This window comes from Poecilia reticulata, chromosome 1 (assembly GCF_904066995.2).
Source record: "Poecilia reticulata chromosome 1, P_reticulata-male-v2, whole genome shotgun sequence".
NCBI lineage: Eukaryota > Metazoa > Chordata > Actinopteri > Cyprinodontiformes > Poeciliidae > Poecilia > Poecilia reticulata.
In genome coordinates, this window is record NC_088830.1 from 20629315 (window position 1) to 20646447 (window position 17133).

The window sequence follows — 17133 nt, forward strand, 5'->3', positions numbered from 1 at the left end:
ATTTGGTGGCGCTGTAGTGACACTTACACGAGTTTTTGACCAATCACCGTTGTTACGGGAATTTGAACAAGAAGCGGTTGTTGAATGTCTCTATGGACAGAAGACTCGCCGCACACGTAAGAGGTGCTTTTCCTCTTACTTGAATAAGTCATTCTGCTAGAATTTGTTTAAAAACTGCGTAGGTGTGTTAATATTTTAATCAGCTCTCAAGTGGAACTTTCTTGTTCTGTAGCAACGTTAGGTGGTTTCACGTCGTTTCTGTTCTATTTTGACAACTTTAGATCCTAAACACGGCTTTAGCTCAATTTATGTGAAACATGAAGCCATTTCAGCCAGTGTTTCTTAAAACCTACGGTAAGCTGAGGCGGAAGGTTTCTGCTTGGATTTCTCCTGAAGACCGAAAGAAGGCTTTCGACAGCACCCCGTCAACGGATGACTTATCCGTGTTTGAGGCCGCAAAACCGCGCAAGGCACGGTGCGTTCAAGGCCTCATCCTGGCTCCAACATTCCCACTGTTCATATTTGTAAATTGCAACAGACATTTAATTTTGCATATGAAAAATTAAATGTCTAGACTCAACTCGTGTAATTATGAAGTGTTTGCTCAGCAGAAACTCTGCCTCTCACGGTGGTAATTATTTTAGTCAATACGTATATCTTTGAGTGCATATTATGACTTAAATCTGCAGACATGCATAATTCATGCACTTAGAAAAGGTCTGGAAAATTATGGACTTTCATTTAAGTTAATTTGCATTCAGGTTCCATAAAGTGTCACTTTAGTTTGTCTTTTTTAAAAGCTAACTCCTTAGCTTGAAACTTGCAAGGTTCACTTAAAAAATCATAAAGTCAATGGCTCTCAAATGTATTTTTTGTATGAGTTTAATCATACAAAAAATTATCATCACTGATCATCCAGTGAGATTGGACCATAACAGTTTAACAGGAACTTGCAATGTTTGTTTGTTTTTTTTTGTTTCAACAACTCTGCATTTTACACCCTCTCTTCTTGTGTTTGTAATGTTACAGGGGAAAGTACAAAAGGGATGAGGGTCAAAGAGCAGACCGTCCTGCCAAGAAAAAAGCCATGCTGTGCTTGAATGAGAAGAGCTTCAATGAGGAAAACATGAGTGATGGGGAGAACACTACCCCATCTCCTACTAATCCGGCACCAAGCAAGAAAACGCGGTGTGTGAGAAAAATGATCTGTTTCATTCTCTTTTCATTGGATATTATTCCCAGTGCCTCCGAAAAGTATCAACACCTGTTAAATTAAACCACATTCTGTCACTTTACAACTGCAAATGTCAATGTATTTTATTAGGATTTTATTTGATAGAATACAAAGTTGGGCTTGTCTGAGTCAAAACTTTTGCTGCAACCACAGCCATATGTTGTGATATGTCTGCCAGCTTTACCCATGCTGTTCTGCAAATTTGCTCTTGCTTGGTCAGATGTTGATCCAGAGCGTCTGCGAACATCAATTTTCAAGTGTTACAACTTGAAAATCGGACATTAGCTGGAACGCTTTAACACAAATATTCACTGATCTGAAATATTTCATTGTAGATCTGACTGTGTGTTTAGGTTTGTTGTCTCACTTCCCCCTCAGTCTTAAGTCTTTTACTGCATCCATCATGGTTTTATTTTTATTTTTTGGACTTGGCTCTGTCCATCTTCCTGTCAGCTCTGGCCAGCTCGGTCATAAAGCTTTCCAGGTCTTAATTTGTCTAAAAATATTACAAGCCATTTCTTTTTCCTTATTCTTCAAAATGTTTTAGAACTTTGTGTTTCTGTGAACTGTTTTTGTGAATTTTCCCTCTGGGGATTAATAAAGTGGATTCACACATTCTCTGTCACATAAGATCCCACTAGACCACATTCATGTTTTTCAACTGTTTTGGTCTAATAATCACAGTATTTGGTGATATAATGTGTCTTTACCTCCTGCTACATAGAGGGAAGAACAGACGTGTTTTCAGTAGTAAGCAGGAGGCCGTTATGTGTCCGTCGGAGACCAGCAGCTATGGGGAGAGCATCATGAAGCCGCCTTTACCCACAAAGCGTAGAAAAACAACCAGGTCTGTGTTTGAGTCATATAAATATGTTCTGCTAGCATGCTTTTAAGTTAGAACAATTTCAGCTCCTTGCCTTAAAAAAATTCCCCTAGCCTCGTGAGGTGTTCTGAATTCTGCTTGCCCTGCTGTCTTTCTGACATGATCTGTACTTTTTCAGGTCAAAACAACTAGGATCTGTACCTGTGTTCACAAGACGGAGAGGTCGGGGAGTTTCTACCACCAGTGAGAGTGAGAGCGAAACATCTGTACCGAAACTGCAAAAAATCCAAGCAAAAGCAAAGATGGACTCCAGGTATGTGGTCAGCTGGTGTCCAGTATTATGAAATGTAAGTTCAACTTTATTTTTTAAAATGGGACAATGCCTATTAATGAATACTTGCATGTAAATACACGAGATTACAACCAGTTTGGCTAATTTCCACCTCTTGTCTAATAGGCATATTGATGATAAAGCACATATGAAGCTAAAACCCACAAAATAACACTACAGAATAAGAATAGCATAAAAAGCATAGAGCAAACTCTGTTTCTCCTTTTCCTTATTCTAGTGTTCGCCTTCCGTCTGTCGGCCGCTTCATAACCCGTCGCAGACGTGCCGCTTCCACCAAACCTCCTGAAGCTGCAGTCAGTTTGCTCAACTCGTCAGATGACTTCGCTTCCAGACCGTTTGGTTCCAGCGTGAATCAACAAACCTCCAGGAGACGAAGGGCCCCTCCAGTGTTCGGCCTGTCGAGCGCAGAGAACTCAGTGAATGCTCCAAGGACCACGGTGCCTTTCAGAGAGATCTCCCTTAACGAGTTGGCAGAGAACAGCCTCGGATGTGTTCCGAGCAAACCCATCTTCTGCTCCACGCCCTCGATGCCCAACTTCAACAAGCGAAGACACTCAAAGTTCCCCAGTCAGGTTGCTTCTCCTCCGTCTGCTCTGGGCAGCTCTATAGGCGTGTCGAACATTTTCCAAGAAGATCCGGATTCACTGCGACTTCCAGCGTCGCTTTCCTTGCAGAAAGCAGCAAACCTGCATCGCAATGAGGAACAGTCTCTTGATTCATTTTCTGAGTCAGGCAGAAGGGTTTGCAGCAACGATGCCGAATGCCACAGCGGCGACTTGGACAGTGGAAAGTCAGACATTGAAAGCAGCAGCGTGTTTGTGTCTGCAGCAGGAAGGTTGGAGTGGCTGATCGAGGCTCTGAAGGAGAGATGTCTGAGCCAGCCCTGTGCGGTTCAGCTGCAGAGATTAAACTTCATCCCCATGACTCAGCTCTCCAGTCAGACCTCCTACTCATCCTGCTTGGAGCTATCGAGCCCAGAATCAAAACTAGTACCTCCGTCCACAGAGTGGAGTCAAACGTTTGGTTTTTGTTCAGAAGAATCGGCTCGTCGCAGCGTCTCCATAACGACCAATAAAACCAGAGATTATGGGCCACCAGTTCCTATTCTGGACATTGCAGATTCAGCCAGTGATGACCACGTTGCAAATGTTTTGAAATTGCCTGAACTCTTTAGCGGAGAAGTAAACGGGGAGAACTTGGAGTCTGTGATTTGTGTTGATGACGCTCAAAACAGCTACGAGGGACTAATGGAGACACAATCACCAGCTGCCAGAGCAGCACCAACACGGTTAACCGATGAAGAGGCCAAACCGGCAAAGAGCACAATATGTACAAAGGAATGCGGGGTTCAGATAAAGAAACTTTCACTGTCTCAGCTGCATCTCCAAGGATCGGAGCATGAACACAATCCAGAAGCTAAGGCAGAGTCATCGGACATTTCAAAGCTGAAGGAGGCTTCACTGACCTCCAAAGCTGTTGTTAAAGTCAAGAAACTGTCTCTTTCAGAGATGACAGACATTCTGCAGCCTAAAGACTGTGCGCTTAAATCTCTGACCAACTTCTCGGACTCATCCGGCGATGACCAGACCGGCCAGTTCTCCGACAGCAAGTGCAACGAAGACGCCACCTCCCTGAAAGCCGCTTCAAAAAGCGTCAGCTCTAACAAAGAAGTCAAAAAATCCATCAAAGGCTTCCCCAACAGAGAGAAGGGGTCTCGGGCCCCCAAACAGAGGAGCCCGTCAGCAGACAGAAACGGGACGGCGAGGAAGGCGTGCGTGAGTGGAATGAGCGTGAGCCGCTGGAAGAGCAAGGGCGCTGCTGGAGCCCAGGCGTTCATAAAGAAGCAGGGCACCAGCACAGCTGTGGACTGCAGCATCAGCGAGCTGATTTCAAAGCACACCAACGTGAGAGTCGCGCACACACACATACACATCCGAGTCGGAACTGGTGACGGCTACAGTGCAAATAATCACACATGCCTTTTCGCATTTTGTCACATTCTAGTAACTGAGGTTAATTTCACTGAGATTTTATGCAACAGACCAAACTGAGGTTGAGCTACAAGGGAAAAATAATGCATTCAGTTTTCTACTTCGTAGAGAAATACTTTGAATTTCCAAGTCAGAAATTCTCCTTTTAATTTGGGACTGGGCTGTTCTGTCACTTCAACGTGCTTTGAGCTAATCGGTTGTCTTTTCTCTCTTGCTGTGTGTTTTGGGTTCTCCTGCTGGAGAAGATTTATCCATCTTCCAATCATTTTTGAGCGATTTGTCTGTCTCTGCTGATACATCTTCACAACTATTCCTTTTTGTTGTTGTTCTCTAGTTGTATTTGTCCCAAGGGCTTGTCATAATCACAAGCCAAGCAGGAATTGTACCTTTACAAAGTGAACACACTTTATTTGTAGGAGTTGCTGGCAGCGACTGTGAATTTCTCCACTCCGCTGAGGACGAATCCGCTCCACCTGCCATCTCTGCTGACTGATTTCACACCCAGCAAACACACCTGGAGCCGCCTCAAAGCTGCACTCTCTGTTCATCGCAAAAACATGGGTAATAATATCCCACAGCGTTCCTAAGTGGTGCGGGGCAAAATATTCAGATGTGAATGCGATTGACCAACTCACCCACCCCAAATTCCCCGCTTCTCTTCTTCTCATCAGTGCAACTCACGCCGAGGAGTGCGCCCAAGTCGGTGACCTGCACTCCCCCAGAGATGAGGCTACCAGACGTGAGCCAGGATCTCTTTGCCACTCCGTTACGCACTCCACTGCCCAAACGCCTCCAGGCGCAGCTGCTTCACCAGCACTCCCTGGTAAAACATTCACCACACACACCTACTGACATGTTATGGAATAATGTTATAGTTCTTATTTATGCATAAAGTTTTTTGTTAAGGTTGTGTGTGAAGACGCAGATCTGACGGATGCTGAAAAAGTGTATGCCGAGTGCGGCCAGCAGTGTCCTCTGCCCTGGGAAGAGTGTATTCTCCCTCACCGTATGAAGCGGTGTGTGAAGATCGGGGAAGGAACGTTTGGGGAGGTCTTCTCTACCACCAACGCCGCGGGAGAGATGGTGGCTCTCAAAGTACGTGCATTATCATCTACCCTTGACATGCTTCAGTTAGAGAAAAGATGCTTACAACACTTACAACAAATGTGATCTGCAGGATTTCATTGAAATATTTTAGCAGATTTGCATAATTATTGAGAATATAATATATAATGAAGAACATCAGCTGCTTAAAGCATTACAGTATTTCCCTATTAGCATACACTCACTGAATATCAATGCCTGAGTGAGAAATCAATGCTAAAATTATTTTTTTATTTTACAAAATTCCGGTTAGTCACAAATGAAACATTTGTGTACTTGATCAGTAAACTCACTCTTTTGTTTTCAGGTTATTCCACTAGAGGGCAGTGAGAAGGTGAATGGAGAGGACCAGAAGACATTTGGAGAAATCCTTCCTGAGATTATCATCTCCAAGTGAGTGGTGTTCTGGGTACATTCCCAGAACAGCCAGACTGTGATGTCTACATGTAGCCATTGAGAATGAGGACAATTTGAAACCACTTCAGAATCGTCCAGCTGAGCTGCAGCAGTGATGGGATTTTTTATTTTTCCACCAGGGAGCTGAGCCACCTGAAAGAGAAGCAGCAGAATCAGACTCGTGGCTTTATTGGACTCAATGAGTGAGTTTATTACTTTGTTTCAGTTGAGAAGGTTTCATCTGTGTCGATTTAACTCGATGCGTGTCGTCGTCTCCTCCCAGCCTTCACTGCGTTCAAGGCTGCTACCCACCAGAGTTCATGAAAGCATGGGACACGTTTGACCAACGCAAAGGATCTGAGAATGACCGGCCAGGTTTGTTTAAAGTGATAAAAAGATTTCAGATTTTGTTGCTATTGGGCTGATGAGCAGTAAAGTTTAACTTCAAAGTACATTTCTCCATTTAAAAGTGCTGAAAAACCATTTGAGGACCAGCATTTGTTTTATGGAGTCTCATTTTTTGCACAGACTTCTTTAAGAAAGATCAGTTGTTCATAATCCTTGAGTTTGAGTTTGGAGGCGTTGACTTGGAGAACAGCAATGGAACGGTAAGTCCAACAACCCTTAGCTCTGGGGTGTCCGTGTGATGTGAAAACAAAACATTGTGAGGCAGTTTTCATCTTGTTCGGTTTGTGTTAATCCAAGCCATTATTGTGTCAAGCTGGCGTCGTTTGTGGTGGCGAAGAGCGTCCTTCATCAGGTCACCGCTGCGTTGGCTGTTGCTGAGCAGGAGCTGCATTTCGAACACAGGTGGAGTAAAAGTGGCTGATTTCAAATTCTTCTAGAACCCGAATCGGTGCCCACAGCAGAGATGCAACGAGGTTTTTCTTGGCTGTTGCCGGTTTCTATCTTGACTTGCTGATTAAATATTTGTTTTCATTAAAGAATAAAACATAAAAGAAATATTACACATCATTGTATAGGGCAACAGTTTTGAATTCAAGAGAAAAATTGGTAATTGCACGATCATTCCGGTTTATGAATCAAAGGTCAGGACTTTAAGGTGTTTTAATTACTTAGTTACATTGATTTTAGCATATAGTGTTTTAAATGCGATCCTTTTTATTCTTTTAATGTATGCAAAGGTTTCGGTCAGAACCGTTCTGATACTCCCATAAATCTGACACAACAGCCACTTGTCTTGGCCCACTGGGAGTCAATTTTTGCTTCACAAAACGATCAGATGGGCTGCTGGAAAGCTCAGTCTGTCTATTCAATAATTTAGCAGCAAAAAGGGTTTTTGAACTCAATGTGGCTTTATTTGTGATAAACTGATTAGAGACCCTGCAAATAATTTCACTAAAAATATTTAGTTCACCATTACTTTGTCTAAAAACAAAGGAAGTTCCTACATATGTTGCATTTAATGAAGGGGGATTCTGACCCTATGGGGGCTATTTGGATCTCTAAATGACTAATTGGTGCACCTCTAGCCTTTAGCTGCGCTATATTGTTAAAATGCTGATATCCCGTAACCCTAACATACCGAACACTTTCACTGTGTAATACAGGGACCTCCACTGGGGGAATGTGCTGGTGAAAGCCACCAGAGAGAAGACGGGGACCTTCCTCCTCAACGGAGAAGCTCACAGCATGGAAACCAAAGGCGTGCTGGTCCGCGTCATCGACTATTCCCTCTCCAGGCTAGAAATCGGTCAGTTGCTGTTCTATCATGTGATGCTGCGTGGTTTGGCTTGAAACCTTCCAACAGTAGAACACGTTGTTCCCTCCAGATGATCTGACCGTTTCCTGTGACATCTCGAACGACGAGGAGCTCTTCATGGGCCAGGGAGACTACCAGTTTGAAATCTACAGACTGATGAGACAGGAAAACGGGTCAGTGGTACTCTAGTAGCTCATGTTGTGTAACTGTTTTGCTCAGCAGAGATGTTTGAATGGGTGTTGCTGCCGTCTGTCAGTCTTTTTCATGAATCATGTTGGAGGTTAGTGCATGATAAATCAGTCTTCAGGGCTTCAGTCATAGGAGTAGCGGAATAACGATGCATATTGAGGTTATCATAATACATTTATCTCTTAAAAGCTTTTTACTGTCCCACAGGTTGTAGATTTGAACTCTGAAGACATTATAAAGTAATTCTTAGGGCTGTAGTGGTACAATAATCTCATGATAATATACGATATTCTGCTCACGAAACAATATATATTGCGATATTCAGCAAACGATACAATTCAATACACTTTTGCGATCTTCTGAAAGATTTTAGAGGGACAGAGTGATTTTGGTGACATTTTGTGACTTATAGAGTTGGACTGAATTAATTTAACTGAAAACTGATTAAAAGCACCAACTACACAATACCTGGCTCTGGTTGGACATGGAGACAGACATAAAGTCGACAGCTGGACAAAATGAATCAAAGAAGTGGTGAGAAAACATGTTTCTTTTAATTGAAACAGTACAAACTGTAGCTTACATGCAAATAAAGCTTACAAGACAATAAAGTGCACCAAGTACCCTGCTCTGAATAGTTTGATACCTTTTTAACCTTGACATTTAACATCTGAAGGAATCACTCTAAGCCTGATGACCTAATCACTCTCCTGGCGAAGCAAGCAGTGAGTGAGCAAGGTGACAGTTGGATGTTATGATACTTGCGGATGAATATCGATTTTTTTTTTCTAGGAAAGAAAATATTGATATATATCGCAAAATCGATATTATTACACAGCCCTAGAAATTCCCCTACTTGACCACAATGACTATTTGGATAAATCAAAATGATTCATCCAAACATATTTACATCAGTCAGAAGGATACTAGATGCTTTTCTGCAACTCACCTGGAGACATTTATCCAATTATTGGGAAGTGTGTGTTTGTTTGAGCCTGTCTAGTTTTGAGCCTGTGAATTGGAGAAAATCCACAGTTAATTAACTGTTAATTAACAAAGTTATCCACTTAATTGTTGCTTTAAATTTAAAATAAGTCTTTTTCTAACGATGGAACCTTGAGATGGTTCCTGGGTGCACAACAGGCCCAGAAAACTCCACTTACTTTTTTTTTCCCCCCAGTGTTTATAGCCACGGTACTGATTTCTTGTTTCCGTTTCATCTCTAAAGAAACAAGTGGAGCAGCTACCACCCTCGCACCAACGTGTTGTGGCTCCACTACCTGTGCTCCAAGCTGCTTTCAATGAAGTACAAGAGTCCACGGGGGAGGGCCGCCAAGAACGCGCAAGAGGAACTCGCTCGTTTCTATGACGACGTCCTCCAGTACAGCTCCGCCACAGACGCTCTGCAGAACTGCCCGATGTTTTAGTAGCGCTGCAGGCACAGACAACATAACTATAAAGATTCACACAAAGAAAACCGTGTGAATCTGTAATAAGCACGTGTAGCACATTAAAATAATTTGTAAGTGAGCAGGACTGCACGTCTCTTTATTTTCTGTTTAATGTTGCTGGTCATTAGTGTTGAACTTTTAGGACTTTTTATAGTCGTTCCTCTCCGTTGTTGTTGTTGACCTTTACATTAATTGCGTGCAGCACGCTGATTCTGCACGATTCACTTTTGTGGTTATTTTGTAATCTTGAAATGTTACTGCTTTGAATTTTACTGCAAGTAAAACTGCAACCTGAGTCTGTTTTGGTATTTGAATGGGATGGGTTACTTAGCTTTTTATTAGAAATTAATTGTATTTTCTTTATTTTATCCCATGATGTTGAGTTAGATTTACTCATAAATAAAGGCTTATATGTACACTGCCTAGCCAACAAAAGAAAAATCACTTTTATTTCTTTGGATAGCCTTTAACGTTTACTAAACATCGCCCTTGTGGTATTATTTCAATAAGCTCTTCCAATTTAACAAGATTTATTTCCTCTGTGTTGCATTAAATGTTCACCACTTGTACTGATAGTTCAGCCATTGTGCAAAGGCTTCTCCAGAACGTCAGATTATTGTGTCTCTCTTCTTACTATGATGCACCCATCACTGGTCAGATCAAGCTCTCCAGAGTCCTGCTAATGACCTGATTATTTGACTCGGGTATAGTGAAACAGCCACATCAAAAACCCGCAGGACACCAGCCCTCGAGTCCTGGATTTGTGGATCTCTGCTCTAGAGGATGCATTTTACGCCACCTCGCAAAATGTAGCCTTTTTCTCCGTTCAGCCTCACTAATAAATGCTTTTTATTTAAGTGCTGGAAATAACTCATTATTCGGTCTCTTTTTTTTTTTTGCCAGCACAGCGAGTAAACAACTCGATAATGTCATCTTTAAAATGTATTAATTTGTATATAATTTCCCTTTGGGGGTCAATAAAGTATATTTGAATTTGTATTTCCAGCTATAAAACATGCATCTCTCTCCTCCCTCCATTGTTTACGTGGCGTTGCTCTGTGCTTTTACGCGAGACGTTACTCTCCGAAACGTCTTGCGGGGAGTAAAATGATACATGACTACATGACAAAAATAGTAGCACCCACTGATTTGGATAAAAAAGTTTAATCTGATTTGAGGATTAGAAATAGTAACATGTTAATTCATATTTACTGAACAGAAGTCAGATGAGTTACTAAGTAGCGCATTACTGACTTCATCACCGTTTATGTATATATCTACAACGGCACATACATAGCTAATTTATACAATATGTTAAACCAGGTCAGTTGTGGCTTTGTGCTTTAAGGCTTGATTAATTTCCTGTTGCTTGGCAACACCCGCTCTTTTTGAGCGTTTCGTTTGGTCCATCTTTATTTGGACATTTTTATGGGCTTCAGCAAAAACTCTCCTCCACATCTCCTCAGGCTCTGAACTGGTGATTATTTTCACACATTTAATGGAGTAGCTCAGATGATTCATATATGAATCATTGGATAATTACTTGGTGACGGAAAGTAATCAAGAACCAAGTCACTAACACTCGAGACTATTTTTGGAGGGAAGGCAGGGGGACGGCTGGTGTAATGGAGACGTTCTATACCAGGTCTCAAGTCAACACAGGGAAACCATTCGAAATGGCATTTAATTATAAAAATACGGGTCTTTTAAGTTGACGATTGGCAAAATTTGACTCCACAGAAAAAGAAATGCTTATTGCTTTTTTTTTTTTTTTATTGTGGGGGACTAAACTGTAAGGGGGAAATTTGATACTCCACCAAATTTTCAAGTTTTCTCCACTTACAAAGAATAGAGAGATTTGTAAATTTTATCTGAACAGTGAAAGAGAATATCTAAAAAAAAAAATAAAAAAAATCCACAAAATCACATTGTAGGATGTTTAAAAACTTAATTTAATGCATAAAATAATTGACGACCTACCAACTAGCAGGAATTGTTGGTTTCTCTTTAAGAAGCTCTCCTAGCCTCCACTCATTCATTGCCTGCATCAACTGCACTTGTTTGAGCTTATTGGCATGGGTATCTTTTCAAAAAATATCAATAGACTTTACCACCTTGAAATGGACAATAAAATGGTCTGGCCCATGGACTAAGAGGAGGTCAAGACTAAGGACGCCAGGGACCAAAGAGTGGACCTACACAGGGCTAGAATGGGCTACAGAACAACAGGGAAACAGCTTACAATGCTGCAATCATTAGAAACGGCCTGTACTAGTGTAGAGTTTCATCTAACAATACACTTTACACGAGATTCACATGCTAAATTGTAGCCAAAACTGCAATCTGGCAGCCTGACAGAATCATCTGTAATGTTAAAGATGAAAATAGTTTTCAATCATTTTATATTAATCTCAATATGTTTTGAATGCAAATCTATAATCTTGACAAGGATGTGTTCACTTTTTCAAATCCACTGCAAATAGACGAAAGCTTAAATTAGCTAGTAATAATTCATTCAGCTTAGTAAAAGTCGCATGTTTTTTTCCCCCACTTATTTCTCTGTTTTTCTAGTAAACTATGGACAGATGTGATCTATGGTGTTGATTCTAAAAATGGTGATACAATATTTCAAAAATATTCCACGTAAATCATAAAGTGTGTTAAGATGTGGTGTTTCCTATAGGATCCACCATGATTACCTCCAACAGTTTGATAAAGTTTTTCTGCGAACTGATAAAAACAGTGGCAAATATAGAAGAAAGAGGCACTTACAAAAACAAAATATGTTTATTCAGTTTTCATTAAGGAGTATCATACATTTTTGCATCGAAACAAACATGATATCGTGGGTCTCGTGCGCTGTCTTTACATTGGCTCTGGACTGAATATGTTAACCGCTTCCACACTTGATGAAACACTTGGTTAGGGAAAAAAAAATAAAACAAAAGCTCACTTGCCTGAAGTAACTCTGTGATGGGTCAAGAAAAACAGCTGCGTTAAAAAAAGGAAGACTGCCTTTAAAAAAAAACTGATTATAGAAAGTTTTATCTGGCAGGCTTATGTTCTGAGAAGAGGTCAGGCATGTGTTGAGAAGCACTTTTTGGTTGAGCTTTGAGGCAATGTCTGAGATGGCCTTGCTGGTGATGAGCCCATAAATATGTCTGTCGGTGACTGTGTGAACTGCTGTGCTTTAAAGGTTTTGTCTGTTTGCGTGTGTGTGTGTGTTTGTTGTTATCAGTCTTTCTCTGTAAAAGAAGCAATGAACCTTGTATGAGATGTTTTTGCAGCTTCTCTATGTGTGTGTGTGTATTTGTGTATTTGTGCTTAGAAGGAGAAGTATTTGGTGAACCACTCCTGCTTCAGCCCTTCTGTCCCCCTCTGCTCCAGGTAAGGGCCCCTAAAAACAAACACACACACGAGAAAAAAACACATATATTATTTTTTTAAGAAAAAACAAATGTACTTATGAAGTACCTTGCATAAGAAATCTTACCCTTTCAACATTTTCTACGCTACAACCACAAACCGCAATGTTTTAAAATTGATTTTATGTGATTATCCCACATAATATGCATAATTGTAAAGTAGAAGAAAAAGCGTTGGTGGTTTTCAAAGTATTTCCTCATAAAATGGGAAAAGTTTGGTGCTCATCTGTTGTGAGCAGTGTTTACGCTTTTATTCCCAAATGATTCATTTCTTAAAGGAGTCATTGAATTAGTGAACAAAATCTGCCTGTATCAAACTTAATCCAACTGATCTGAGAAGACCACAAAGACTTAGACACGGCTAGTAAACAAACAGCTTCCTATAGGCTAAGAAAATGTTGAAAAAATCTTTGGATACTCCGGATGAGCCGCAGATGAAAAAATGTAAAAACTGAAAAAATCTTTTTAGCATCACTGCTTTTATGTATACTGATACAGTTTTACGTAGCTAATGTCAAAGTTACGCTACACTCTTTACTCTCACCTGACTGGTTGTGTGACATTAAGAGACTCAGTGAGAGGCTCTAGTTGCTGAGTGACAGAGCAGGTAGTTATGCTGCAACGTATAGAAAACCTAAGCCTATTAATAGTAGAAGTATTTTTATTGATGCGTTTAGATGAATCGATTTCTATTGTTCACTTAGTGGTGCTGTCAATTTAACACAGCTCAGTCAGAAAGGAGACGTTTCTACATCTGAAACCCTGAGGTTAAGCGAGGAAACGGGAGCACCACCTCAGGGAACCAACCGGGATGAACAAGGACAGAACCTCTCAGAAGCTCTCTTCTTATCATCTCGTCCTACTGCGTTGATTAATACGGAGTTGAGAGGACAAATAGGGGGGAAACAAACCATATTTCTCAAAGGTGTCAAACAAAGTTTCAAATACGAAGTTCAGCAGCATATTCTCTGGCTTTTATTGGCCACTTTGAGTTCATGAGTACTGAGTACTGAGCTGAAGCGTCATGGAAAAGCTTCTGTGATCCTGTTTTTCAAATCTGACATTTCCCAAGAGTCTGATCTGCCAGTAAGATGGGAAATCACAAACGCCTGCAGCTCAGAGTGAAGACTGCAGCGGATGACGAACGCAGTCGCTTGAGGTGACTAAAAGGTAGTTAATCAGAATTCCAAAGAGTTCCTGTTTAGACATCTTTTTTTTTTTCTTTTTTTTTTTTTGGGCTGTCTTTGATTACGGAGACACATTGAGGTTACGTTTCGTCTCAAAAGTGAAAGCTCAAATATCAGGAAAATTCATACCTGATTGACTGGGCCTGCATGTACGAGTGTGGCTCCTGGCAGGAGGGGGACACGTATCGGATGCCCGTCTGAGGTGAGGGGCAGACGGGCAGAGGAGCGGTTGGCGCCGGGGTGGGAGGGATGCAGGACGTCCGGGACCTGGGGGAGCGAGGGAGGGACGGGGAGGAATGTTGGCTCAGGGAGAGGGAGGTGTGCTTGTGTGGGAGAGAGGAGGTGGAGTAGTGGGGAGAGACGTGGGGATGGGAGCTGGACTGGTGTGGAAGCGTCGAGGAGTGTGGGTGCACGGAGGAGGAAGACGATGAAGAAGAATGGGAAAGGAAGACGCTCCTGTCGCAGGCAGCGGTGCTGGGGGTGCTGGTGACGCGTGGAGGAGACTCCCCGTCCTTTCTCTGCCAGAGAAAGAAAATCACAATCAGATTTATTGCTTCCTGTTGTCGATTGTCAGAGCTTTGACTGGTTGGTGCCTAGAAAAACCACCAATGCCACGAAACAAAGAGCTGGCTTTGATCTGTGTCTTTCAGCATTTACTCACTTCATACTCTTTCAATTATTTGACATTTTGTCACATTCAACCACAGGTCTCAGTGTTCCTGGGAGGCTTTATGTGATACAGCTTCCCAACTTCAGCTGTGAAGTTGAAGGAAAATTGTAGACATTTTTTATATTTTTTTGCAAAACAGTTCAAGTTCTGTCAGACTGTGAACACAGTGAGTGATTATCACTTTTAAAGTCTCAACTTGATTTAGATTTGGATTTTGACTAGGCCATTAGAAAGTACACTTTGAATGAACCCTTTCATGCATCAATTATGATCCTTTGTGTGAGGATTTTTTTTCCAATTTTTAAAAAAATTTTCTTAAGGCATAAAACATTTTAGGAAAAAAAAATGTTGCAGAAAATGGTTTATTTTATTTTTTTTAGTTGATCATGTTGGCATGCATTTTTGTCTGTCAGCCATATTGGATTTAACAAAAATAATTTATTTCATTTGCAACTGATGGCCAGTAGTTGCTAGTGTAATTTATGATGCATTAATGTCCACTTCAGTGGTTTGTGTGCATTTATAACAGAAAAATCCACAAGAAGTGCAAGAAAATGGTTTTTAGATAGCTGTCCACTCTAGTGACCACTATGCATGAAAGATTTTAAGGTTTAGGACTAGTTTTCTGCCACTCAGCATGTTGGCGAAAACGTTCAGTTTTGGTCTCATCTGACCAGAGCTGTGTCTCATACTCTGCTTAGACAAAATGCTAACAGATCTTTTTATAGATTCATTTCAACAGTGACCTTCTGTTTGCCATTCTTCCATAAATGTCAGATTTTTAAAGTCCACAACAGATAATTGTGCATGTCTACCTATCAAATTAGCCCTCTCCTCTCCCTGCCTTTCAGATTAGATCCCTGGCCATAGCTTGGTAGGTTTGCAGCCGAGCCACACTCTTTAAATTTTCAGCTGATGGGCTGAACAGAGCTCTGTGAGAAGATGTTTGAATCTTGGGATATTGATTTATAAGCTCACTCCGCTTTCAACTTCTGCACAACTTTCTCTCCGACCTGCCTGCTGTGTTTGTTGGTCTTCATGATGCCGTTTGTTCTCTAGAAAACCTATGTGGCCTTCACAGAACGGTTGGGTTTATACTGAGATTAAATTACACACAGCAACACTCTTTTTATTAATCAGGGGACTTCTGAAGACATCTTTTTTGTATTTCAGTTTATTTAGGAGTATCAGAGTGAATACAAATAAATGTCAAGCTTTTTTACACAAATAAAACATAAAATGTGGAAATTTCAAAATGATTACTTTATGTTGGCATATCACATAAATCCCACTGGAATACATTACGCTTTGTGGTTATATCAAAAACAACTCAAGCAGTCTCTACTTTTTCAAAGCTGTTTAGTATCTCTAAATAAGATTTCTCACTGACAAACAGCAACACCATAGAGAAAAGCTCATGCATAACTCCAACTTTTTATTGTTTTTAAGCGATAAAAACAATAAAATGAGCCTAATGGAGTCCTCAGACTGCAGCACCAAGCCTGCGCGACAGAGAAGTGAGCTGTCAAGTCGACGATCTCCAGCATCAAAAACACAATCTGGCCTCAGCTCAGAAAACCCTTCAGTGTGGAGGGGAGGCTGTTTTTGATGACTTTGTGGACATGCGTCAAACTGCCAAACTCACCCTCATGGTTGGCGTGACGCTGCCGGGGCGGGACTTGCTGTCACGGAGCCTGAGGGGGCTGTTGTCCCCGGCGACGGGAGGGTGGAGCTGCAGCTGATGCCTCTCTTCCTGTGGGGAAGGAGGACGAGGAAGGACTTTGACTGGCCTGGTTGTTCTTGTACTCGGCTAATCTGCCTTATGCCGCACAGATGGCCGACACAGCACCGTGTCAGAGGACACGTTATTAAAACGCCGTCTCTTCCTTTACAAATGACCACACACACGATTAATGAGAATTACTCTGAGGAGGTTTTAAAGAGGGGGCATTTTTGTAAAATCGACTATGTTATTCCCTCATCAAAAACAATCATCCATGGCAACCATTCAGGTTGCCTAAATGCTTGGTCTCACAAAGCGCCGCTTATTTACCCAAAGCTGCTCCTTGGAGCTGGAGCTGATGGAGAAATCATCCAAACATCGGAAGTGATTATTCGTACAATACGTTTTTGTAAAAAATTCAACTCAAAACATTAAAAAAAAATTTTTCCATGGAATGTAACTCAATTATTCTGAGATAAAAATGACTATTTGCAGATTTTTTTTTTTCGTTGAGCTATTTGAAAGAAAATGCAGCTTGGAAAGATAAAACACATACAGTAGATGAAATAAATGCTACCTTACACGCTATTGGCTGGCGTTTCCAAAGCAGCTGATCCACCTCTGGCGATGTGGCAACCACAATTACCCGACAACTGTCTTTATTTAAAGAAAACTTTATTGCAATTGGCTTTGGGTTTAACTAAATCACAAAATGTAACAAAATGAAATAAAAACGGAAGGAACTGAACCAGATGGTCACTAGTGAGCGATTTAAGTGCAACCCAGTAATGTGTGCCATGCAATGCTGATAAAACGCATCGTGTTATTTTACTGCACATCATTGATTTTATTAGAAAGTTGGGAT

At 41.2% G+C, this 17133-nt stretch overlaps 2 protein-coding genes across 7 annotated transcripts in view; one reads left to right on the forward strand and one right to left on the reverse strand.

Annotated features, from left to right (window-relative positions):
• Positions 1–9342, forward strand: haspin (histone H3 associated protein kinase). Of its 5 annotated transcripts, none has more exons than XM_008413097.3 (17): positions 1–123; positions 282–475; positions 1030–1188; positions 1959–2081; positions 2236–2370; positions 2627–4313; positions 4817–4961; positions 5072–5223; positions 5295–5495; positions 5812–5897; positions 6041–6103; positions 6184–6275; positions 6429–6508; positions 6622–6710; positions 7472–7614; positions 7694–7796; positions 9041–9342. In XM_008413097.3, the coding sequence occupies exons 2-17, from the start codon at positions 318–320 to the stop codon at positions 9237–9239; spliced, it is 3615 nt and encodes a 1204-aa protein (XP_008411319.2). In that variant the 5' UTR covers positions 1–123; positions 282–317; the 3' UTR covers positions 9240–9342. The 5 variants fall into 5 exon arrangements, with proteins under 5 accessions (XP_008411319.2, XP_008411331.2, XP_008411325.2 ...); XM_008413109.3 differs by having other exon boundaries at positions 14–116; XM_008413103.3 differs by having other exon boundaries at positions 40–182.
• A 2689-nt stretch (positions 9343–12031) lies between these two features.
• Positions 12032–17133, reverse strand: part of fam184b (family with sequence similarity 184 member B) — a 32016-nt gene continuing 26914 nt past the window's right edge. Inside the window, exons 16-18 of one of the 2 annotated variants that reach the window (XM_008413083.3) lie at positions 16191–16298; positions 14005–14393; positions 12032–12660 (exon numbers count right to left, since the gene is read on the reverse strand). In XM_008413083.3, coding sequence (XP_008411305.3) covers positions 12588–12660; positions 14005–14393; positions 16191–16298 — 570 coding nt within the window. In that variant the 3' untranslated portion in view covers positions 12032–12587. The remainder of the gene's footprint in view (positions 12661–14004; positions 14394–16190; positions 16299–17133) is intronic. The other variant, XM_017306089.2, reaches the window with a different exon arrangement.